Source organism: Hesperophylax consimilis, chromosome 26, assembly GCF_061612785.1.
Source record: "Hesperophylax consimilis isolate HC1 chromosome 26, BYU_Hcon_1.0, whole genome shotgun sequence".
Taxonomy (NCBI): domain Eukaryota; kingdom Metazoa; phylum Arthropoda; class Insecta; order Trichoptera; family Limnephilidae; genus Hesperophylax; species Hesperophylax consimilis.
In genome coordinates, this window is record NC_142861.1 from 21415188 (window position 1) to 21440460 (window position 25273).

General features: G+C 34.8%; 1 protein-coding gene across 1 annotated transcript in view; it reads left to right on the top strand.

Annotated features, from left to right (window-relative positions):
- Positions 1–16793: 16793 nt before the first annotated feature.
- The window catches only part of LOC149411291 (caspase-8-like), a 44800-nt gene continuing 36320 nt past the window's right edge, over positions 16794–25273 (top strand). Inside the window, exons 1-4 of the mRNA XM_089647676.1 lie at positions 16794–16933; positions 20857–20994; positions 21676–21848; positions 22358–22781. Coding sequence (XP_089503802.1) covers positions 16855–16933; positions 20857–20994; positions 21676–21848; positions 22358–22781 — 814 coding nt within the window. The 5' untranslated portion in view covers positions 16794–16854. The remainder of the gene's footprint in view (positions 16934–20856; positions 20995–21675; positions 21849–22357; positions 22782–25273) is intronic.

The following is a 25273-nucleotide window of genomic DNA, read 5'->3' on the forward strand; positions in this document are numbered from 1 at the left end:
TTGTCTCCAGCTTGTCGAAATGATACTCAGATGTTGTTTTATGGCATGTCTTTTTTTTCTTATGTCCATGGTTATTTTATATTTTCGCAATAATAACTGTATTCAGCAATAATATTAGGTTAAAATAGTTCAAATGAAAAAGAATGTTTATATTGACTGTGTTTAAAATGTACAAGTTATTAGCTAAGTGCACAACCATTTTGTTTTACAGGGCACTGCCTAGCACCTAGCGGTCAGTAGTAAAGCTAGGACCTATTGTTAAAACAGGTGTTTTAATTACCATTGGCTTCTATGACAGTATTTGTTTGGATAATTAGATTGTCAATGTGTGTTATTTTGATTAGGTTATAAAAAGCCTCGCAGAGTGGATTTTTTCACTTCTTCTCTCCAAAAAATAGTAACAGGCAGGAATTATGGTCAACTGACCACCTGTAAAAGTGTTTTGCCCGGGTCGGGAATAAATTTAAACTCGTAACATTAAATAAAGTACAAATGCAGTTTTGTGCAACCAAAACCATGCGTCTGTTATTTTGAAGACTCCATCAAGCCCCAAACTATTCTCAACATGGTCCTTCAAGCCGGATGGACATAATCAGAGGATTTATCGGAAAAATGAACCAGCACCAAACAAAAGGCTTTTAATAAAATAAAATACTTTTTTGTTTTAAAACCACGATATTTATTAATTTAAGAACCGACCGGTTTCGCTTTACTTAAGCATCATCAGGGTACAAATTAATACTAAACAAGAAGTACATAATGTGTGTATATATATAACAAAATATAGAGGGAGACAACATGATACAAATATAAGCAACACAAAGACGGTCATAAAATACATTAACATAAGTGCACAAGTAATGGAAAAACCGCTAGATAATTATGTAGACTAATGGGTTATATCAATAAATCGGGAGAAACAAAGCATCAACTGGCATGGTGGTAAGGAGGTAAGGAGAACTGGGATTTTTTTATGGGTTTATTGGAAACAGACCTAATATTGGACTACTTGATATGTCTAATTGATTATTAAGTATCTGACTTTTGGTTTTTACAGCTTTTTTAATTTCTAGTGCCTCTAAGTTGTTTAGTCTGTTACCATGCCCGTTTTTATGTAAGATGTTAGCACCGGTGCTATGACAGAATGTATGATCTTTATCGATCAAATGATTTGCGAATTCGGAAAACCCGTTATTATTGAGGCAACGAAGATGCTCCTTTATCCTAATATTAACATTACGTGATGTCTTACCGATATAGAAAGCCGAACAATTATTGCAATTTAATTTATAAATCCCCGAATTACTTAATTGATCGTCCTTATCTTTAGAATTAATTAGAAATTTACCTATATTGTTATTAGTATAAAAGGCCGGTTTGACTTCAGAAGGAAGATTTTTTACACTTAAGGTAGAAAAGTGATTAATAAATAAAATTCGCCGCCATTGATAATTAATATTATTATCATTGATTTGAGGACAAGGACTAGCAAAGAGGAAGCGATTAATGGCTATTTGTTTTAGCTTTTTATTTAAGATTAAATCTATAAAATTTGATTCATAGCCATTATTTACTGCTATGTTTTTAATTAGTTTTAGTTCACTATCAAAATTACTATCGGACATTGGAATTGTGACTAAACGATGGACCATTGAATGGAATGCGGAGTGCTTATGTGAAATAGGGTGATTGGAGGTGCTGTGTATGACAACGTCAGTATAGGAGGGTTTACGAAAAATGTTAAAATTAATTCTGTTATTAATTAATCAAAAGGCTTTTGATGGAAAAAATTGATGCCAATTCCAGAAGAAATTCAGATGAGTAACCTTGTGCCTTCCTATCTTTTTAATCATTTCCAAGTTCAAACAAGCTATGTTTTACTGTGTATTTTGCTAATATAATAATTTGAAAAGAAAAAAACGGCTACCCACAGCATAGATGCAAGTCATTGTGTATTATTATTGTTGGTTTTTTAAGGTTAGGTAGCTCAAACATATTATTTGTAAGAATTTGTCAAGGTACGGCTGGATTTGGTTATTTCATTATTTGTGGTTTCAATTATAATACGATTGCGCAGAAAACATTTAAAAGGGAACATTTTTTTTTGGTTTTTACGCAATTAAGATGGATAATATGAAATCGCTAATCGCCAAACGAGGAGTTTTAAAAGGTAAACTCACGAGGTTCGGGGATTCAATAAATAGTTTATCGGTAACGAGATCCAAATTAGGTACGAAAAAATTGAAAACGTATTAAACCAGTTTGAATTAATGTTGAGAACAGTTTGGGGCTTGATGGAGTCTTCAGAATAACAGACGCATGGTTTTGGTTGCACAAAACTGCATTTGTACTTTATTTAATGTTACGAGTTTAAATTTATTCCCGACCCGGGCAAAACACTTTTACAGGTGGTCAGTTGACCATAATTCCTGCCTGTTACTATTTTTTGGAGAGAAGAAGTGAAAAAATCCACTCTGCGAGGCTTTTTATAACCTAATCAAAATAACACACATTGACAATCTAATTATCCAAACAAATACTGTCATAGAAGCCAATGGTAATTAAAACACCTGTTTTAACAATAGGCCCTAGCTTTACTACTGACCGCTAGGTGCTAGGCAGTGCCCTGTAAAATAAAATGGTTGGGGGTGAGGGGGAGTAGGTCGTTGACGTCATCAGACAAGGAAGTTAAAGGACGGGAGTTCAAACAAGCCTCTATCTGACAAAGTAAGGTATATAATAATTCAAACTGTAATGGATTATTCTTGGTAATTCTATATAAATGAAACTTGGTAGATTTAACTGCAGCTTCCCACAACCCGCCGTGATTTGGCGCCCTAGGAGGAATGAAGTTCCAAACTATACCTTTATCTGCTAAAAACCTATGAATTTTGTCATTGTTCAGCTTTAGACTGGCATACAACTCTTGAAGCTTGTTGGAAGCTCCTCTGAAGCTAGTTGCATTGTCAGAAAATATTTTTTCAGGTTGACCCCGCCGGGCGATAAATCTCTTTAAGCAATTTAAAAAAGTATCGCTTGACAAATCCGTTACAAGTTCTAAATGAACAGCTTTAGTAGAAAAACAAACAAATATGCAAAGATACGATTTGATAAGTGGAGACTTCCTCAGCGCTCCACTCTTCATGTCAATAGGTCCAGCATAATCAAGCCCCGTCACCGCAAATGGTCGACTGGGAGTGATTCTTTCAACAGGTAAGTTTCCCATAATCTGCTGGCAAACTCGAGGTTGGTATCTAAAACATATAATACAGTTATGTAAGACTCGTTTAACAGTATTTTTTCCTAGTATGGGCCAGTATTTCAAGCGTATTTCTGCTAACAGCGCTTGTGGCCCGGCATGTAAATGCACATAATGATAATGTCTTATGATTAATTCGGTTAATTTGTGTGTAGGCGATAATATTACAGGTTGCCTTTGTTGATGTGATAAGTACGTAGCTAGTTTTAGTCTACCATTTGCACAAATTAAACCATCTAATAAACAAGGATTGAGGGCTTTCAATCTACTATTTTTGTTTACCATCCTGTGATTTTTCAAGTCCTTTAATTCTCTTTTAAAGGAATGTTCTTGAGATGATTTCAGCAGACATTTTAAGGCTGCTTCTAGTTCGGTGACAGTTATATTGCCTCCGATTTTATCTTTAGGATTCCGACAATTATTTATAAATCTCAACGCCAAAGCGGTAATTCTCTTCAATTTGGTAAGCGATGAAAATTTTTCGAAAATCTCCCATTCTTGAACATTAGCTGCCAGTAATACATTTTTACTCTTAATCTCAGGGGGATTCAAACAGGACACCTTGGATAGTGGCCAAGCGCTGATCTCTTCTGTCAACCAGCTTGGTCCCTTCCACCAAATTGAAGCGTTGACTAACCTTTCAGCTGTGGTACCTCTGGACAGTATATCCGCTGCATTTTCGGCCGATGATACGTGTCGCCACTGGTTTGGATCGCTGATATCCTGTATTTCCGCTACCCGGTTAGCCACAAAAGTGTTCCACCGAGCTGGTTGACCCTTCAACCAGCATAATGCTATAGTTGAATCGCACCAGTAATGAGTGGCCGATTCCTCTATACTTAGCTCCAACTTGATATTTCTAATTTTTTTTTTTTTTTTTTTATTTTTTTTTTATTGTTTATTTGCAAAAACAGTATGAACCAGAACATTGCAATATCGATAATTAACATTTACAAAAAAGTGAATAACAAATAGGTACATTTACAAGTGGGACAAAGAAAAAAGTTTCAAATTTAGATTTACAATTTTAAGTATTGAATAATAATATTTCACGTTTAAATACGTTGTAGGACATGTGGAAAATATCCACATTTCCTGCGAGGCAGTTAATTAACCTAGTGATTCTTCCCAAGGGCATCACCATTGGTAAGTTAGTTCTGCACCTAGGAAGAATCAAAAGCCTGTGTTGGCGGCCTCGCGCGAAATTATCCGGGACATAAAATCCTATTTTAGCCAGAATGTCTGGTATTGATACTAAACCGTTTAGTAGCTTATACGCCATCAGGAGTAATGCAACATCCCTTCTGGAACTAAGGCTGCATATACCCAGCATTCCCGAGATAAATGCTGTTGGAAACAGCAATGGGTAATAACCAAACTCTCTCATGTAGAGGTATCGTAAAAACTTTTTTTGTATCTTCTCGACCATTAGTACATAGACATTGTCCTCTGGCCCCCATACCTGAGATCCATTCTCGAGAATGCTACGCACTAAGCTAAAGTAAAGCAGCCTTATTACTGCAAGGTTGGTCAAGTCTTTCGAATTGTGTATGACAAAACCCAACATCTTAGTGGCTGATTTACAGATCTTTTCAATATGAGCGTGAAATGTTAAGCGAATGTCGTACACAATTCCCAAGTCCTTGCAAGTCACCATGTGCTTCAGTGACGTATCTTTCATTTTGTAATTAAAATATATGGTCTTGTGTACCCTTGTAAAGCACATCACTGAACATTTTTGGAAGTTGAACCCAAGTTTGTTATCAATACTCCAGTCAATAATTGCATCGATATCTTCCTGGAGCTTTCTACAGTTTTCTATCGTTCTTATTCTCAGAAAGAGTTTGATGTCATCGGCAAAAAGTAGAAAACGGACGAATTTAATCTTTCCCTGAATATTGTTTATAAAAATTAAAAACAATAGGGGTCCTAAATTGGATCCCTGCGGCACACCAGAATTTGTAGGATATGCATTAGAGTTGAACTCACCATAGGACACGAATTGTTCTCTTTCACTCAAATAGTTACAAAAGAGTTTCAATAAGTTTTCCGAAAAACCAATTTCTTCGAGCCTATTTAGAATCACTAAGTGATCAACTCTATCGAAAGCCTTTGCAAAGTCATGGTAAGATGCGTCAACTTGCTCGTTGTTATCGAGTGCTCTCGACAAGTAATCTGTAAATACCATTAAATTTGTAGTGGTTGATCGGCCATGTCTAAATCCATGTTGTTGTTCGATCAAGAATGGTTCAACTTTGGTATAAACATATTTATGGATAATTATTTCCAACAGTTTAGCAGGTGCGGAGAGAATCGCTATAGGACGGTAGTTGGTTGTTTGATACTTGTCGCCATCTTTGTGTAAAGGGGTGACTTTCGACAGCTTCCATAATTTAGGAAAAATTCCGTTTTTAACCGTAAGATTAAATATATATAGAAGTGGCTTACATAATGGTTCAGAACATCCCTTAATAATAAAGGGTGGAATGAAATCAGGACCATACGATGTTTTTGGTTTCAATTTCTTTACTGCTAAAACAAAATCTACAATATCAACGCTATGAATAGATATATTTTGAGCTTTTGTTGATTCAGTCTGTCTTGGAACATAAGATTCAAAATCAACTTTTTTTGAATTATATACGGATTGAAAATACTTTGCGAAGGCTTCCGGTATGTCGGATCCTTTGTGTGTGCTATCATTTAGATTAACATGACTTAAGAAACCTCTGTCACGTTTCTTGTCAGAAATATATTTCCAGAATGATTTCGGATCGTTTTTCACGTTATTCTCTACCTCCGAAATATAATTTTTGTGGGCTATTGAAATATTGCGTTTAATTCTAGTACGATAAGTTTTAAATAACTCGTGTTCACTTTCCAAACCTGATTGTCTCCACCGCCGGTAATGTATGCGCTTCATCTTTATGTCCCCAATAATTTCGCGCGAAAACCATTTAGGATAGTTTTCTTTTCGATGCCTTTTTTTTCTTGGGAAGCATTCATCTAAATACGCGAATAGGATATCGTAAAAACATTTAACTGCCTCGTCAACATCGGAAATCTCCAAGATAGCCTGCCAATTGTGGTCACGCAGTTGGCTGTACAGCTTCTCAAAGTCTCCCTTGTAGAAATTCCAACCACGGAAGTTATTTTCTGATAGTATATGATGATTTTTTAACGGTTTATCATGTTTAAGGTTAATTTCTGACAAAAGTGTGGGATGATGGTTGTCTTCTGGAACAAGACAGAAATCAGATTTTTCTATGACCATATTAAAATTACCTAGCACTAGATCCAAAGTACGACCACTTGAGTTCAGAACTATATTAAATTGTTTCAGCTGAAATAGTTCCATAACATACGAGAGTTCGGTTTTCACAGCACGTGGATTTTGTGAAGAATTGATATTAAAATCACCAATCACTAAAATTTTCTTGCGAACAAGGTAGTTTAAATTACTAATTAGCATTTCGAAAAAAGTCGTGTAAACACTTGTTTTGGAACTGGGTGGTATATAAACCGCACAAATAAACAAACAAACGTCGTGAATAGTGACCTTGACCCATAAATTTTCATCGCCCGTTTCTAGTTGTGAAAAACGTTCTGTCTTCATGTTTTCTTCATTCAGTAATGCCATCAGTAGTCCACCACCTCGTGTTTGTCCAGTGCTTCTGTCCTTTCGGAATACGATGTATCTACTGTCAAAAATCTGTGCGTTGAAAATCGATTCATTAAGCCAAGTCTCAGTAATTACGATAAACTTATGTTCTTGGCTAAGAACATTTTCATAAAATTTGTTCATCTTCGATCTGAGTCCTCGCACGTTTTGGTACAATAGTAGTCATTGTGTTTGAAGTGGCTTTTTATTGTTTTCTTTGTCAGAAATACGTTTTTTGTAAAAACTAAAATGACGGACAACCACTCCTCGGGGCCAAAGTTCTTCTTTTAATAACAACTCGATGTTCCGCTCGTCGACTCCTATTTTAAAGGATGAGTATTCTTTAGAAAACGCCATAAACTTTTCAGCATTACAGCTGAGAGCTGTATTCGTTTTGACATGGGAAATGACTTCCTCCGTCGTCGTGTCGGGATCTAAGCGTGAAACGATAATAAATTTTTGTTTGGGTATTACTTTAATCTTACTCGAGTCATTGGTTCCTACGACTAAAATTTTGTTTTTATTGCGTAAGGCGGCACTGTATGATAACAATGGGCAGGAGGGCGGCTCGGTGCGGGGGGTTTGCTTGACGTTAACGCCGCTGCTCTCAGCCGGTGTAACCGACTCGGAGGCGGGGGCGGGCGCAGGGGAAACGGTAACTGGTTCACTGCTGTTTGCCAAACGAGGCTGGCTGACTGCAGGTGTGAGAGAGATGGTATCAATATTCTCACCTGAGTTTGAATTTTGGTTGATTTTTGTTTTCGATCGCGTTGTAATCACCTTGTCATTCGCACTGTAGGTACTCCGAAAGACTTCAATACTCGTAACGAGCCGCGAAATGATATTATTTTGAGTGATTATTTCATTCGATAATTGCCGAATTATTCGCTCCTGTTCGAGATTTTTAGTTTTCATTGACGATAGTTGCGTGTAGCAATCATCCAGTACTGCGATGCTTTGCTTATTAGACATATTTATTATTATTATTCGTTAACAAAATACGCGCGACGAAACTGTGTGCGTCTTAACTCAATCAGTTTGGCTAGTAGCACAGCACTGCATAGTTCCAACTTGGGTAGTGAAATACATTTCAGTGGTGCTACTCTAGACTTAGAAGTAAGTAGATGTGCATGTCGCTTACCCTCTTGATCAGTTGAGACGACGTAAGCGCAGGCTCCATATGCTTTTTCCGAAGCGTCGCAGAAACCGTGTAATTGTATATTCCTTGGCGCTCCGTGGTTAATTCCCCTCGGGATTTTCAATACATTTAGATGTGATAGTTCACCTAGATAGGTATTTAAAGATTTCATTTTAATTGCAACACGTTTCTTTATATGGGTCACGTTGTTATGTATACCCGACACGGGTTTGTTTATGCTTTCACACTTCAAATTCAATTTTATTGCGAACTTTTCGCACATAAAATTTGATTGGGCTCCTGAATCAATTAATACCCTTGCTTTATGCATTTCATTATTGCGATCCAACACTCCTATGATTGCTGTCGACAATAACACTTCAAAATAACAGACGCATGGTTTTGGTTGCACAAAACTGCATTTGTACTTTATTTAATGTTTAATCACCAGAGTAATGATTCCGATAAAAATGGTGAAGCCCGCCCTGGAGGTAGCGACCATATGGAAACTGAACGAGTTTCAGTGTCCAACCACTCCGCCTTGGTGAAGGCGGAAAAACTGTGTTATTGTCGACAGCAATCATAGGAGTGTTGGATCGCAATAATGAAATGCATAAAGCAAGGGTATTAATTGATTCAGGAGCCCAATCAAATTTTATGTGCGAAAAGTTCGCAATAAAATTGAATTTGAAGTGTGAAAGCATAAACAAACCCGTGTCGGGTATACATAACAACGTGACCCATATAAAGAAACGTGTTGCAATTAAAATGAAATCTTTAAAAACAAATTATAAACAAGATATCACATGTCTAATATTGCAGGAAATAACTACAAATTTACCGCAAGCAACGGTGGCCAGGAAGGATTTCAAGCTTCCGCCGGGATTGGAATTGGCGGATCCAAACTTCAACATAGCAGCACCCATTGATACTGTTGGGCGCTGAGAGTTTTTGGGAGATCTTGAAGAATGATCGGCTAAGATTGGATACCGGACCTACGCTCCAAAGGACAGAATTAGGATGGATCATCTCGGGCCCGATCAACGCTCACCATAAAAAAAGGCCAGTACCAGAAATCTGTAGTTTATCAATAAATACATTGTCAAATCAAGTTGAAAAATTTTGGAAAATGGAAGAGGTGATGCCTCCAAGTTTTTATAACCACGAGGAGAAGGCTTGTGAAGCCGACTTTGTAGCCACGCACACCCGAGAGAGCGATGGTAGATACGTAGTGAGTTTGCCGCGCCGGCCGTGTGTCAACCAACTTGGTGACTCATTAGGCACAGCGGAAAAAAGATTCAAAGGTTTGGAAAGAAAATTTTTAATGAATCCTGAATTGAAATCTCAGTATGCTCAATTTATGAAAGAATATGAGCAATTAAATCACATGGAGCTATGTGAGAAAACAAAGAACCATTCCTATTTTTTGCCGCATCATGCGGTAATAAAGGAAGCGAGCAGCACTACTAAAGTGCGTGTAGAATTTGACGGATCGGCTAAAACGTCGACCGGTATTTCACTGAATGATGCATTAATGGTAGGAGCTGTTATTCAAAAAGATTTATACACTCATCTTTTACGTTTTAGGAAACATAGATACGTCATGACGGCGGACATAGAAAAAATGTACCGTCAAATCAACGTACGCCCAGAGGATCGCAGCCTGCAGAAGATTTTATGGCGCGACTCTCCAGAAGAGGAACTCAGGCATTATAAATTGAAGACAATAACCTACGGTTTGGGACCTTCCTCTTTCCTGGCAACTAGATGTCTACGGCAAATCGGTATGGACAATCGCATTAAATTTCCCGTAGCAAGCCAGGTCATAGAAAACGATTTCTACATGGACGATCTGTTGACCGGAGAGGACGACTTGGACGCATGCATCAGGTTGAAACAACAAGTACATGATATTTTACTGTCCGCCGGAATGACCCTGCGGAAGTGGAGATCGAATATTTCGGAATTGTCATCTGGGTCGGGCCAGGGTGAAATTGCTGGGAAAAGCAATGGTGAACAAATGATCACTAACAATTCCAAAATTGAAAAGATCCTAGGTTTGATCTGGGATAATGAATCAGATTGTTTATCATATGAAATTAAAAGACCGTCAAGTAAGACGGAAAGTAAGCGTCAGATATTGTCGTGCATAGCTTCAACTTTTGACCCATTGGGTCTCCTAGGCCCCATAATAGTGGTGGCCAAATTAATTATGCAGAAATTATGGCAATCAAAAGCAGCATGGGACGACACACTACCTGATGAAATTTTACTACCCTGGAGGGCCTATCTATGTGAACTATCACAACTAAATGTATTGAAAATCCCGAGGGGAATTAACCACGGAGCGCCAAGGAATATACAATTACACGGTTTCTGCGACGCTTCGGAAAAAGCATATGGTGCCTGCGCTTACGTCGTCTCAACTGATCAAGAGGGTAAGCGACATGCACATCTACTTACTTCTAAGTCTAGAGTAGCACCACTGAAATGTATTTCACTACCCAAGTTGGAACTATGCAGTGCTGTGCTACTAGCCAAACTGATTAGAAATATCAAGTTGGAGCTAAGTATAGAGGAATCGGCCACTCATTACTGGTGCGATTCAACTATAGCATTATGCTGGTTGAAGGGTCAACCAGCTCGGTGGAACACTTTTGTGGCTAACCGGGTAGCGGAAATACAGGATATCAGCGATCCAAACCAGTGGCGACACGTATCATCGGCCGAAAATGCAGCGGATATACTGTCCAGAGGTACCACAGCTGAAAGGTTAGTCAACGCTTCAATTTGGTGGAAGGGACCAAGCTGGTTGACAGAAGAGATCAGCGCTTGGCCACTATCCAAGGTGTCCTGTTTGAATCCCCCTGAGATTAAGAGTAAAAATGTATTACTGGCAGCTAATGTTCAAGAATGGGAGATTTTCGAAAAATTTTCATCGCTTACCAAATTGAAGAGAATTACCGCTTTGGCGTTGAGATTTATAAATAATTGTCGGAATCCTAAAGATAAAATCGGAGGCAATATAACTGTCACCGAACTAGAAGCAGCCTTAAAATGTCTGCTGAAATCATCTCAAGAACATTCCTTTAAAAGAGAATTAAAGGACTTGAAAAATCACAGGATGGTAAACAAAAATAGTAGATTGAAAGCCCTCAATCCTTGTTTATTAGATGGTTTAATTTGTGCAAATGGTAGACTAAAACTAGCTACGTACTTATCACATCAACAAAGGCAACCTGTAATATTATCGCCTACACACAAATTAACCGAATTAATCATAAGACATTATCATTATGTGCATTTACATGCCGGGCCACAAGCGCTGTTAGCAGAAATACGCTTGAAATACTGGCCCATACTAGGAAAAAATACTGTTAAACGAGTCTTACATAACTGTATTATATGTTTTAGATACCAACCTCGAGTTTGCCAGCAGATTATGGGAAACTTACCTGTTGAAAGAATCACTCCCAGTCGACCATTTGCGGTGACGGGGCTTGATTATGCTGGACCTATTGACATGAAGAGTGGAGCGCTGAGGAAGTCTCCACTTATCAAATCGTATCTTTGCATATTTGTTTGTTTTTCTACTAAAGCTGTTCATTTAGAACTTGTAACGGATTTGTCAAGCGATACTTTTTTAAATTGCTTAAAGAGATTTATCGCCCGGCGGGGTCAACCTGAAAAAATATTTTCTGACAATGCAACTAGCTTCAGAGGAGCTTCCAACAAGCTTCAAGAGTTGTATGCCAGTCTAAAGCTGAACAATGACAAAATTCATAGGTTTTTAGCAGATAAAGGTATAGTTTGGAACTTCATTCCTCCTAGGGCGCCAAATCACGGCGGGTTGTGGGAAGCTGCAGTTAAATCTACCAAGTTTCATTTATATAGAATTACCAAGAATAATCCATTACAGTTTGAATTATTATATACCTTACTTTGTCAGATAGAGGCTTGTTTGAACTCCCGTCCTTTAACTTCCTTGTCTGATGACGTCAACGACCTACTCCCCCTCACCCCCAACCACTTCCTTATGGGCACTGAGGCTTCTATCATCCCTGAATTAGACGTCCGCGAGCTACCAGAGAACAGACTAAGCCAATATCAAAAATTAAATGCCTTAATTCAAACTTTCTGGTGTAGATGGAAACGAGATTACCTTGCTGAACTACAAAAACGGACCAAATGGCAGGCCAGCAGCCAAGAAGTCATAAAAAAGGACGATCTGGTCATCTTGAAGGAGGACAATCTGCCTCCTGCATTATGGAGGATGGCGCGCATAACAGCAACTCATCCAGGACCTGATGGCGTAGTGAGGGTGGTTACCCTCAAGACGTCCCAAGGCATTTTTGTGCGACCTATCACAAAAATATGTTTGATGCCAATAGAATCAAACCAGGATCTGCATCTCCAGACCCGGCAAACTACAGACCTTCCCAAGGTCACAGCCTAATGTAACCAGGGCTGAACCGATGCTACCACACAGGACTACTGACCATAGAGCATCGCTGTGGTTGACCAACCTATATCCAGAAGCCACTGGGGCTTCCAGTCAACCAGGACCAGGGGTATTCGCTGCCTACCAGGACAGGGCACCCTTAATATGAGACTCAACCCCCTGAGTTAACATGTACCACCCTTGACAGGATGATCACCACTGGACCGAATGCAGAGTGAACGGTCTACACAGTGCAGTGATTACAGTGTTTTGTGTTCTATTAAAAGAAAAGAGTCAAGTATGAACTCATATAAAAAAAAAACAGACTTCAGTTTTTGAACTGCTCTATACGGGAGCTAGAATATTAGTTAATTAAGTGATCTATCTGTGTAAATGTTATTAATTTTATGAATTTTTATCAATTTTATGATTTATCAGGTTATGGGTTTATTAATTTTATGGAATAATGTGATTAATTTTATGGATTATGTATTTGTATGAGGTTTATTATATTTTTTTGATTGTTTTAAATTATATTCCCGATCCCTTCAGGTTTAGGTAGTTTAGTTATAATGAACTATTTTAATATTTGTTGAAAGTTTTTTGTATTGATATCGAAAAAAACCCACCAGTTTTTTTTTTCTCATCCCGGCGGTGGCAATATGTTTAAAATGTACAAGTTATTAGCTAAGTGCATAACCATTTTATTTTACAGGGCACTGCCTAGCACCTAGCGGTCAGTAGTAAAGCTAGGGCCTATTGTTAAAACAGGTGTTTTAATTACCATTGGCTTCTATGACAGTATTTGTTTGAATAATTAGATTGTCAATGTGTGTTATTTTGATTAGGTTATAAAAAGCCTCGCAGAGTGGATTTTTTCACTTCTTCTCTCCAAAAAATAGTAACAGGCAGGAATTATGGTCAACTGACCACCTGTAAAAGTGTTTTGCCCGGGTCGGGAATAAATTTAAACTCGTAACATTAAATAAAGTACAAATGCAGTTTTGTGCAACCAAAACCATGCGTCTGTTATTTTGAAGACTCCATCAAGCCCCAAACTATTCTCAACAGACTGCCACCTTGAAAGTTATTGATCAAAATAATAGGATATCTGAATAAATAAATATATAAATCATTTTTCTGTGGTTTTTTATTAAATCTCAATAGAAATATTTTAATATGAAAACACTGAAATGAACCACAACCCTAGTTTTCCATTTTGCCAACTTATTTATGACACTCCGTGTCTTATCTTTTTCAAATAAATATGTAAAATTCATCGATTAACTATATCTGATACTATCTGTGGTGTAAAGATATTTTCCAAATTTTATATATTTACAGGGTGTCCTGGTATGTATTGGATAATGTTGGATGGGGGACTCGAAGCTCGAAAATTGAATATCATGTCTAGTTGCTTCACGGTTTTTTAGTTATTTCAGCTTTTTGAATAGATTTATTGAAAAACTCTGACATTCATTTAATTTTGAAAGCATTCATCGCAAAAACTACACTTGCTAACCGGAGCCAGTGAAACTGCGACACTCCCAAATCAAGGTATGTTGTGAGATTTAAAGGTTTGGGGAAGAAAAGGAGTTGAGGGAGAGGAAGGTGGGGAGGTACCTGGCTCTTCATATCTAGTCACCAAGCACGGAAAAAGCCATTTCAAGCAATGTTCCGAATCTGAACGGTGATCTTTCACCTGGGAGATACTGAGAGTATCAACCACTCTGGTGAACACGCGTGAATGTGGAATGGATGTAGATTTTCCTTTATTTTTCGCTGATTTTTTATAAAAATTATTTATCCTTATATAATTATACTTATCCAAAATTATATCTAGAAATAAAATGTTTGTTTCCACAAAATTAATAGCATATGTGTAAAGTGTACATGTACTATTTAAGAATCTCTATTAGATGGGCAGCTAATTAATTTTAATTAATTTTAATTTTAATTATTAATTGGCCACCCAGGTCTCCATAAAAAAATTGGTCAAAACACGAATTCTATGTTAAGGATGGATTATTTCATGGAATTTGAGTTATTCATTAAATTCCCACATTAATATTCAAGTTCTGTGAAAGTTCAATTCAAGTTCAGTGAAACAACAGGCCCATAGTGAAAAAATAACAGAATTTGAATCGGACTATCCATTCTTCTATTTACATTTTATGCAAGGAAGCTTTTGACTGTTCCAACTAGGAAGGTTTCCCGTTTTAGGACACTCAAATTAACAGGTTTCAAATTATCCTAGAGGAATACAGGATAGAGAAAATAAGTATGTAAAAGCGAAGATACATCTAGGCGTTTGTGATAAATAATTATCAGATTACATTTTTTAGTAATATTTTGAAATCAGTCCTGCCTAGATCTAGTAATCATTTTTTTTTATTTTTGGACCAAAGGATGTCAATTCATACAGTTTCAGCTGTGAGGGGATTTTGTTATATATTTTAGGAGCAAGATATGGGAATAGTTTTTGATAAGCCGCTCTGTTGCAAAGGTCATTTTTTCCCTTATTTCTGGTTTTATGTTTGTGTTCGGCTATTTTTATTTTTATGAACATGAATTAATAATATAAAATCTAGTACATTAAATTCCTTGAAGAGACTTTTAGACTTAAGACTTTCACAGAACTTGAATATTAACGTTGACATTTAATGAATTGTTTAAATTTTAAAAAAAAACTACAGCGTAACTATTCAAGAATAATTTATAAAATAGAAATTCCTCACTACTTACCATAGACCCTGTATAAATGGTCTTACGAAATGGAGATAGCATCTGATATTAAATTTCGTTCACTTTGAAAAAAGTTTTTTAATTTCACAGATAACTCTACGGTGGATAGTCCAAGTCATTCGTGTAATAACTAATAATAATCATTGTCTCTAAGCAACTAATTTGGAAGCCAAAAATAGGTAAGGCGACACATTATATTTATAATATTTTGTTTCATTTACAAACATGACTATTGAAATGAAAATTTTATCTAGTTTAAGCATGTGTTGTTTGATAGAATTTGAACAATTTATCAAATTTAAAAATTGATTTTCAAGTTCTATGAAGGTTTTATTCAAGTTCTGTTACTATATCATTATTGGACAGATGAATGATAAAAACTGAAATAACAATAGAACTTGTATAAAACTTTCACAGAACTTGAAAATCGTCTTTGAAACTTAATGAATTGTTCAAATTCTGGGAAAGAACCCGTCCTAACAAAAATTCAAAGAAAAATCTATAATAAATATATCTTTAATAAATATTCGAAGTGTAAATTAAAATGAAACAATGTTTTTTTTAATTAATATATATATTAGAGGATATGAAGTGAATGTATTTTTAGTGTAATAAATAAATATACGAATGGTACGTGACATGTTTAAACGAAATATCATAATGTATTAACTAACTAACTAACTAACCAGGCAAACGGACGGTCGCCAAACAACTCGGTCTTGGCACACACTCCTTACCTCATTCACATTCATACATACTCATCTGTTGACATGATTCTGACATGGCCCGACTCAAGTATCTGCTTCACTTGATCGTGCCACGTCTTCCTCGGGTGTCCATTTACATTTACATTCGCTTCATGTATTCTTCTTACACTTTTCTCTTCTCGTTCTACATGCCCAAACCTTCTAAATGTCAATTTCTCAATCTTACTCATTCGCGTACATCTGCCTTGCATTATTTGCGAATCTGCACATTTTTCAAACGATCGAACCTGATTTTACCACACATCCACCTCAGGGATCTCATTTCTGCAACATTCAGTCTGCTAATTTACAGTCTTTTATTATTGTGCCCGTGATGTTTTTTTATAAATTATGTTTTTGTGTGTGATTTTTTTTCGTTTTGTGTATGGAAGATTTTTTATCATAAAGTTTACGGATTGTTTAAAATTGTATTACAGTTAACCGTATTAAATTACAAGTACCTGCAGTGGTATATTCTCAGAACTCCAGACCACGGATTCCTGTTTCAAGGCGGACCGTAGGTAGTTGTGTTAGTGTTAGATCAAGATTTCCTTGTTGATTTCTTTATCTTTGAGTTTGTTGATTAATGAATTGTATTCATATTATTTCATTAAATTTTATTTATGGAAAATCTAATTAAAAGGCAAAAATGGAAATGCAGATAAAATATTGGTTGTGCAAGTGTGTGCACTAATCTAATCTAATCGTTTAAATGTGTTGTTTTTATAGGTTCCTGGCAAGTGAATTTAAGGCAGCGTATCTCAAGGCAAATTCGTTGTTCATAAAAGGTTAGATAACCATTGCGTGGAAAAGGTAGCCTAAAAAGTAGCGATAAGAAATCAAATTTAAGCAAATACTAAACAGATGTCTAAAATGGAGGAAACAAAACAAGTTCCTAAGAAACCTGGGAAAGTGTATATGTATTTACAAGGAGATTTTAAACGTAAGTAATTATTAATAGTTTGATATTTATAAAATTTCTGTGTTTTTTTAATCTCTATTGTGTCAAGAAACGCACCTTGGATTTCCAACTGAAAAATATAATAAAACTCAAGACCATTTTCATATCTTTATTATCTTATATTTTTATAAGATTATAGACTACACAAAAATGATCTTAACATAATTAGCTATCCTGGGAAAATTAATATATATATATATATATATTAATATATATATATATATATATATATATATATATAAAGTATATATATATAATTTATAAAAATATATATTATTTACAATTTTTATGAATATATAAACATACTGGTGGACCCCGCAATGTTCCGCTGTTGCTAATGTCCTTTTCGGGCCTCTCCGACTTCTTCCATCATTCACTACTGTATACCACAATGTTAATGTTGAAAAACTACGTAATATTAATTTAAATTCGACTCCGTATCTTATTCCAGTGCAGAGATATAGCTTGAAGTATTCCTCTTCTATCATTCCAACCACACTGTAAACACTCCTGGCACTAATAAGAACAAAACATTTGTCGACTACTTTTCGTGTGTTGCGAGCACAAACGTACGCAGGATTTTCCTGGATTTTTATATATTAAGCTAGTGACCTGCCCCGGCTTGGCAAGGGTGCAATGTACTTATGTGGCGTCATAATTTTCCGAGCGATTGCGACACACGGAATCGGATAGTAATCTGATCCATTTTTTGGCGCTTTGACGTTGACAGTTTAAGGTTCCAAATGTAGGTTTATCAAAAAAACATTACCTTTAAGTCTATGTTCGTTAGGTACTTATATTACACTAGCGACCTGCCCCGGCTTCGCACGGGTGGTATGGTTCCAAAAAGTGTCAATAATTTTACTTTATAAATATTTTATTGTAAACATATATTTTTTTAACAGCTTAACGATTAAGAAAATTTATTAATGACTTATTTTTTAATTAAAATATCAAAGTATTATCTTGAATCAAATTATACTGCCAGTAACTACAACATGTCTGTACATGTTCACACCTGTATTTTCATTATTTATTTGTTTATCTTAAGTTAGCTCCCGTCGTCGTGTGTTAACGTAAAAAAATAATATTATTTGGAAAAAATAACACATCTTTAAACAGAGGTGGACATACTTTCTTAAATCATTTTTTTAAATTAATCATTTTGTCAATCTCAATAATTTCATTCGGGATTTTGTTGTAAAGTTGGACGGCCTGGCACATCATAGATTTCTGACTGTTTCATTTCTACCTTGTGGGTAATGAATATTCAAATATCTATTTTGCTTCACTGTCATAAAATGAATCTCATTTAACATGTCTCTTATCTGTGTGTATATATTGCGCTTTAGTATTTAACATGCCTCTTCTCCGTGTGTATATATTGCGTTTTAGTATTATTCTCATTTCTTTACTTTGAAGTATTTGCATTTTTTTTTCTTTTTTTCATCACTAGACGGCTCAAACTGATTTTGATTAGAAATTACACCCAAAAAGGGCTACATGAATTCAACGAATCCGACAAAATGCTACGATAATGGCAAACAAATACCTGAAATAGCTGAACTGCAAATAGCAGCTTCTAATATTATGTTATCCCATTGAAATTCATCTTTTAAGAGACCCATTTCTTTGCATGCTGCTTGATAGGTGTCATAAGTAACTCCTTGGACAATTTTGATATGTGCAACAGATATTGGGTCATTTACAACATGAAAAAATATTTTCATGCAAATATCAAGTTGTATATACATATTCCGCTGTATATATATTGCATTTATGCGTTCAGCAGACTGATTGGTGCGAGTGATCAAATGTCGATATGTACTGAGATATTAAAAAAAAAATATCAATATTTTAAGCGATTAATTAAAACTATATCGGTCAACGTCGCTCCGTAAGCCTTTTATGTTATGCTATTTTAAATTTATGATAAGTTCTAAGATATTCATTTATCTTATCTTATCTTTCTTTTAAAAGTCAAAGTTTATTCGACATTAAACGCCCAGCGTAATATAAAATAAATTTAATTGGAAAAGGATTAATATTATACAATTGATTAATTATTGTCAACATAGAATCGAAAATTATGCAATATATATGTAAAAGATTAAAATGATTACTGTGGGTTATCCTTCATCATTTTGAAAAAAAAACAAATAAGTTATTTTGAAAATAGCATTAGCCGGCGTACGCAAGGTGATACCGCTGGGAGGATTACATTCCAAGGCTTACAATAAACATATTCGTCATTTTAAAGAGCACGCGTTGAATGCATTTTTGCACCCCCGATAGTATCGAAACTAGTTTTGAACCATTGTCCGCAGTCTGCTCTTACATCACAGTTACCCAAAGATTTTTTTAAAAATAAACTGAAATAATAATGTTGAATTATGTAAAAGAAAAACATTCCTTTAAAACAGAGTTCTTCAAATTAAACTTGAAAACAATAAACATACATTTTACCTTTTCACTTTCTTCACGGTCTTCAATGAGACCATGATTTGTACGATGAGGCGATAATGAATAGTCGAAGCTAGAGTGAATTATTATTAAGGTGACTCTAATCTAAATCCAGTGATTGATAACAATGCTCTTGAGACATTAACACAAATCAAAGACTTAGGCATTTGGGATTTATAACTAGGATAGCCAGAAATTTTAACAATATAAAATGTATTAAATTGTTATATTTTGCCTACGTAAGAAATCAACTTGATTACCTACAATTCTCCTGTCTGGAACCCACATTATAATATACATGTACAAGCTGTTGTAAGAATATAAAACAAATTCTTACGTTTTATAATTTTTAAAATGGGTATTCCAGCAATTATGTTGAACAACAACACTGTTAAATTATATGAATTTGCTCAAATTGTCAGACAGAAGAATTTTCACTGACTTGGTATTTCTATATAAAATTTTAAATGATTTAGTTGATAGTCCGTTATAGCTAGAATTGATAAGCTTCCGGATTCCACAACGTATTACTAGAAGTCAGGATTTATTTCAGTGCAGAAATTCTGGGACTAACTACCATGTGTATTCCTCTTTGCCCAGAATACTAATGGTGGGAAACAATTATACCAAGTCAGTGGACATCTTCAATTTATCTTTAAACAAATATAAAATGTTGTTAATGGAGCAGTTCATTTATCTACAATAAATAATGTATATTTTTTAATATTCTCATTTAAAAGCCTCGAAAAAGGGCGTTAATAAATAAATAAATAATAACGACGCTAACATGTTAATTATTTCTGATGAACGTATTACTAAAATCTTACATGTTTCTAGCGGAATCTCTACGGATGTAAGTTATTTATATTTCAGATTAATAAAAACAGGGCCATTCAAACATTCAAATATTTTATTAAAACGGTTTGAAAATTTTATAAAACATTTTTTAACTCAAAAATTAGATTTAAACTTCATATTTTATTATCCTTCACGATGAATTAGTAACTTCCCGAGGGATCCCACAAGAAACATTTGAGATTTTAGTATTATGCTCATCAGAAATAATTAAATTGTTAGCGTCGAGAAAACCCTCGTTATTAGAGTCTTGTGTCGCCTTAATAATAATAAAGTAATACTTTCACCAAAAATTATTTAAATAAACCCCACGGAAAAATCAATTTTATAGACCTGCTAGGGCTAAGTCGACCGTAGGTGCGTCCATTACGCCGGAACGCGCGCAGAATATTGTTTTACACCACTACATCACTTATGTCATTAAGATTCCCACTTTATTTTACAGATTCGATAGGGCAAACTCAACCGCAGATTTGTTCAATACACACGGCCGCTCGTCACATATTTGTGTGCACGGCTTCTTCACTTACGTCGTTAAGATTCTGACTTTAATTTAGGCTTGTCTTAAGAGTTTATTACATTTTCAGATCATGACCCGAGATCGAAACTTGACATCGACGCAGACGTTACAACAATTACAACGTGTTTCGAGAATCTTGGGTTTGACGTGGAAGCGCCGAAGATAGATGGTACAAAAGAAGAAATAACAGAACATTTAACTGAAGGTATGGAATCCGCAGTATTTTTTTATTACTCACACCCCATTTGTCATATTTTAGGGCAAAAAAAATTTACTGATAAAAACGACATTACTGATAAGAATTCTCATAACGCTCCTCTGACCAGAGGTTGTAATTTTTTTTACTATGTAAGAACGATTGCGCGGCCTTTTTCATTTAAAACTTATTAAAAATATTTAGGCCAAAATAACCAACGTACATAATATTTTTTAAGCAAAAGATATAGCATATATCTAGTACAGATATATGCTACTTTATTTATTTGTGTTTCAACATATCAACTATTACTTTTAAAATTTATTTTATTTTTCATTATATTTACACAGTAAGCAAAGCAAGAATTTTTAAATACTTACATTTGACTCACAAAAAATCTAAAGTTGGCCCTAAAGTCATGCAAAATGTAACTCTTTAATGGCCTAATTAATCCTAAATATCATAATTAAAAACACAAATAAATAAAAAGTACACACACGTACTAGTTGTTTACTATACTTATGGTTTGAAAAAATAGTTATGTAGTTTGGATAGGTACTTTGGCCTCAACTCCAAATTTAAATAATGTATGAAAAATGCCGCAGTGAAATGTTTATCCATCTCACTGCGACTATGGGTGTAGCCATTCTTCGTAATACATCACAGCACGAACTTTTTGGTTATTTTCAGCAAAACTTTCAACCGATTGGGGGAAGTACGAGAGCATGCTGGTATTTTTTGTGACCCTCTCCCCAACGTCTGGAAAGCTTCTATGTAAAGATGACACCATTAAAGACGAAGAAATAATTAACCTCGTGATAGGGCCCGAGAACGCAAACTTGCTCAAGCTATTTGTTTTTCAGGTATTCATTATATTTTTCAACAAATTGTTTTTATCAAAACGAGTCTTTGATTACTACGTAGCCAGGAGTAGTCTTTCACGTTGTCTTGATGTTGCCAACAAATAGTGGCTATCAAATAATTTTATGATCATTTAAATATGTTTTTTGTAATAACTAAATGAGTAAAACCTCAAATTGTAAGATTTAATTATGGAAGACAATTTCAGCGATTCTCAAACGAAAATGTTTAACAAAAATATAAGAAAAATATACGGTCGCATCTTGAACCCAGGGAGTCACCTTGCCGGGACGCTGCTCTGCCAACTGAGCTAATCCGACCTTATTTTCTTTAGTCATATTTAACTGTATCATTCTTCGAATAAGAAGTACCATCACTTTCTTAATTTTCTTAATTCCTGGGTTCAAGTCCAACTGCGACCGTATCTTTTTTAATTTTTCTTTTACAAATTTTTGCTTGATAATTGCTAATATTGTCTTCAATAACTATGTATATAATTTGATTGTTTCAGGCATCGCAGGCTTCAAAGAAAAAACAGGAAACCGATGAGAGCAAAAACCAAGAGACCTGTCTTCCCGATGAGGCTAATTTGTTTGTTATTAAAAGTTCGTTTGAAAGCAAGACATCTCAACCTGAAAATGGATCTTACTTCTTAAAAATATTTTGTCAAATCTTGGAGAGTATGGGAAAGACAACTTCCTTATTCGATGTTATGACTGCGGTCCTCCGTAGGCTTAGAGCTGAACGAACAGTGAAGCCCGTAAATCCAAGAAATAATATACTACCTGAAATTACCAGCACAATGCTAGAACCGGCGTATTTTGGATGGAAAGGAAAAACATCTCTAAATGCTATCCGTTACGAAGTCAAGCAGTCATTTGGAAAACTTGTGGTATTTAATTACACCTATAACTCCACACAATCCGTAAACGCGGGTAAGTTGCGAAAAGATATTAAATATGGTTTTTTAACAACATTAATACATACAAGTAGTCGTATAAACTAAGTGCTGGTTGGACATTTTTATCTTAATTTGTTTCATAAGAAATACAAATGAACTCCAGGGAAAAATATTATGGCTTAAAAACTTTATGTTCATATATATCAACAAACGCTGATTCTGAATATACATACAAGTTTTATTTATTTATTTTTGTACGTATTATTAATAAATAGTCATTTAAAAGTGAATACAACACCATCGCATTAAAACATCCTTTAAAATAGCTAGTTAATGACACGAACGTGTTGAAACCGGACGCTAATTAATAAAATTTATACGTAACAAATGTACATTGTGAATAATAAAACTCATTAAAATCAAAAAATGTCTAGAAATTGATACATAGTGAATGCCAAAGAAATACAAAAAATTAAAACATCCTGTTTAGTTGGTACGACTGAATCCGTTGATGTTGACGTTACGGGTAACAAATCACATTTCATTCTAGTTTTATTTAATAGGCGTCATTTTTGTTATTTCACAGTGTTAATGGAATTTAAATATCATATAGGCGCCTATAATAATTTATATCTTAAAAAATTAATGATAGTTACAGGCGGTTATACCCATCACATTAATTTACTACAGTCAGAGTTCGATCTAAACCTCTTCCTGCCATCTGTAAAAAATTTCGGTCTCTCTCAGACTTTCAAATTATCCAAAATGATCTTCTTCCTTTAAACAAATTAAAATATAGTCACGTCAAACTATCCCCAACAATTTGAGACGGAATCGGCATCCATAATAGCCATTCAAATCTGCCGGAATATAGGTATAGATTTGCCACAATAATATGTTTAATATCATTATATCATCTAGATGGCCCAACTCATCTCTTTTTATTTACTGATGGCACCAAATCTCCAAATTCTCCGAATATAGGTATAGGTTTACCACAATAATATGTTCAATGACATTATTTCATCTAAATGCCCCAACTCCTCTCTTTTATTTACTGATGGCTCCAAATAAGATATTAACTTTTATCACAATAATTGAAACTAGCAGTTAAAAACCCGCTCCGCGGGTTTTTTTCTGCTAGGCCCTGCGGGCGGCTCTTGGTTGGGCTTCGCCCATTTTAAGTGATATTAACAACAGTTACATTTAATAGATAGATATTAGAACATTCACAGAGAGAGGGTGAGTATATATATATTGTTAAAACACGGAACAGAAAGGAGTTAATTAATAATAACATGCTAAATTTACGCATAATAAGAATGACAGTTGTTTGAATAAATGAAATTTTACGTATTTGTGATGGATTATTTCAAATGAAACACTATTATTGACTACATGTCTACAACTGATATTAACTGTTATCTTAGGTACCTAATATAATTAGCTCATAGGAGACTTGCAGTGCTTAAATATGTGTTACAACCGTCAATGTCTATAAGTTGAATCAATATCGTTTAGTTTGTCACAATTAAAGATAGTTATAACAAAGTTGACTTAAATAATAGATTATTACATATTGATTAATTGTACCCGTGTTTATGAATAAAAGGAGGGTAATTGTGCGATGAGATTAGCAGTCGGTTTAATTAAAAGGTGTTAATTTTACTCCAACTGGTGGTAATTCTTTACCTACAACTGTTACTGTATCTAATAAAGTTTAAAGTTAGATTATATATACAACATCATCAGGAGAGTAAAAATCTATATATAAAGGTAGATTATTACAATATAGCGCCCCTGAGGTGATATCTCACAAAAGCGGCGCTATTCAAATTGTCCAATAAATAAATAAATATAATGTTTACATTTTTTTGTGCATACACCGAAGTCAAAAATTAAATATAGATTGCAATTGGGAAAGAAGAAGTGGAAAGAGGGGGGAGGGGTAAGAGTAGGCTGGGTTTATAATAATTAGGAATTACAATATCGTTAGACGGGAGAGACCAGTTGAGTGGGAAAATATTTAAAAGAGAGTTTATAAAAAAATTCTTGTTAATTATATCTGCTTTTATATTAACTAAACATGTTCTCTTCAAACGGTCTTTCTAAAGATAGAAATAAACAATGGCGTAGAATTCTGTTTGTGGATAACGATACTTCTAAAATTATATATAAAAACAATCCTGGTACTATTCAACTGGCGTTTTACACTAATAACAATGAAGAAATATATTCTTAATAATAAAGATAGCAAAATTCGAACAAAAAAATCAGGAGTTTAAAAACTCAACCGGGATGATTGTAATTTCTTTTACAAAGGTAGAACCAATAGAAATTTTGAAGTCAGAACTAAAAAATATCGCACGGCTCTAAATGGAAATAGTGAATCTGAGTTTGCAAATCATCTTTTGAATAATGATCACACTTTCGATAAAAAATTCAGGTCTTAAAATACTTCACTCAGGATATAAAGCATCGCAAATAAATAATTTTGAAATTTTAGAAATTAGAAAACATGTCAAT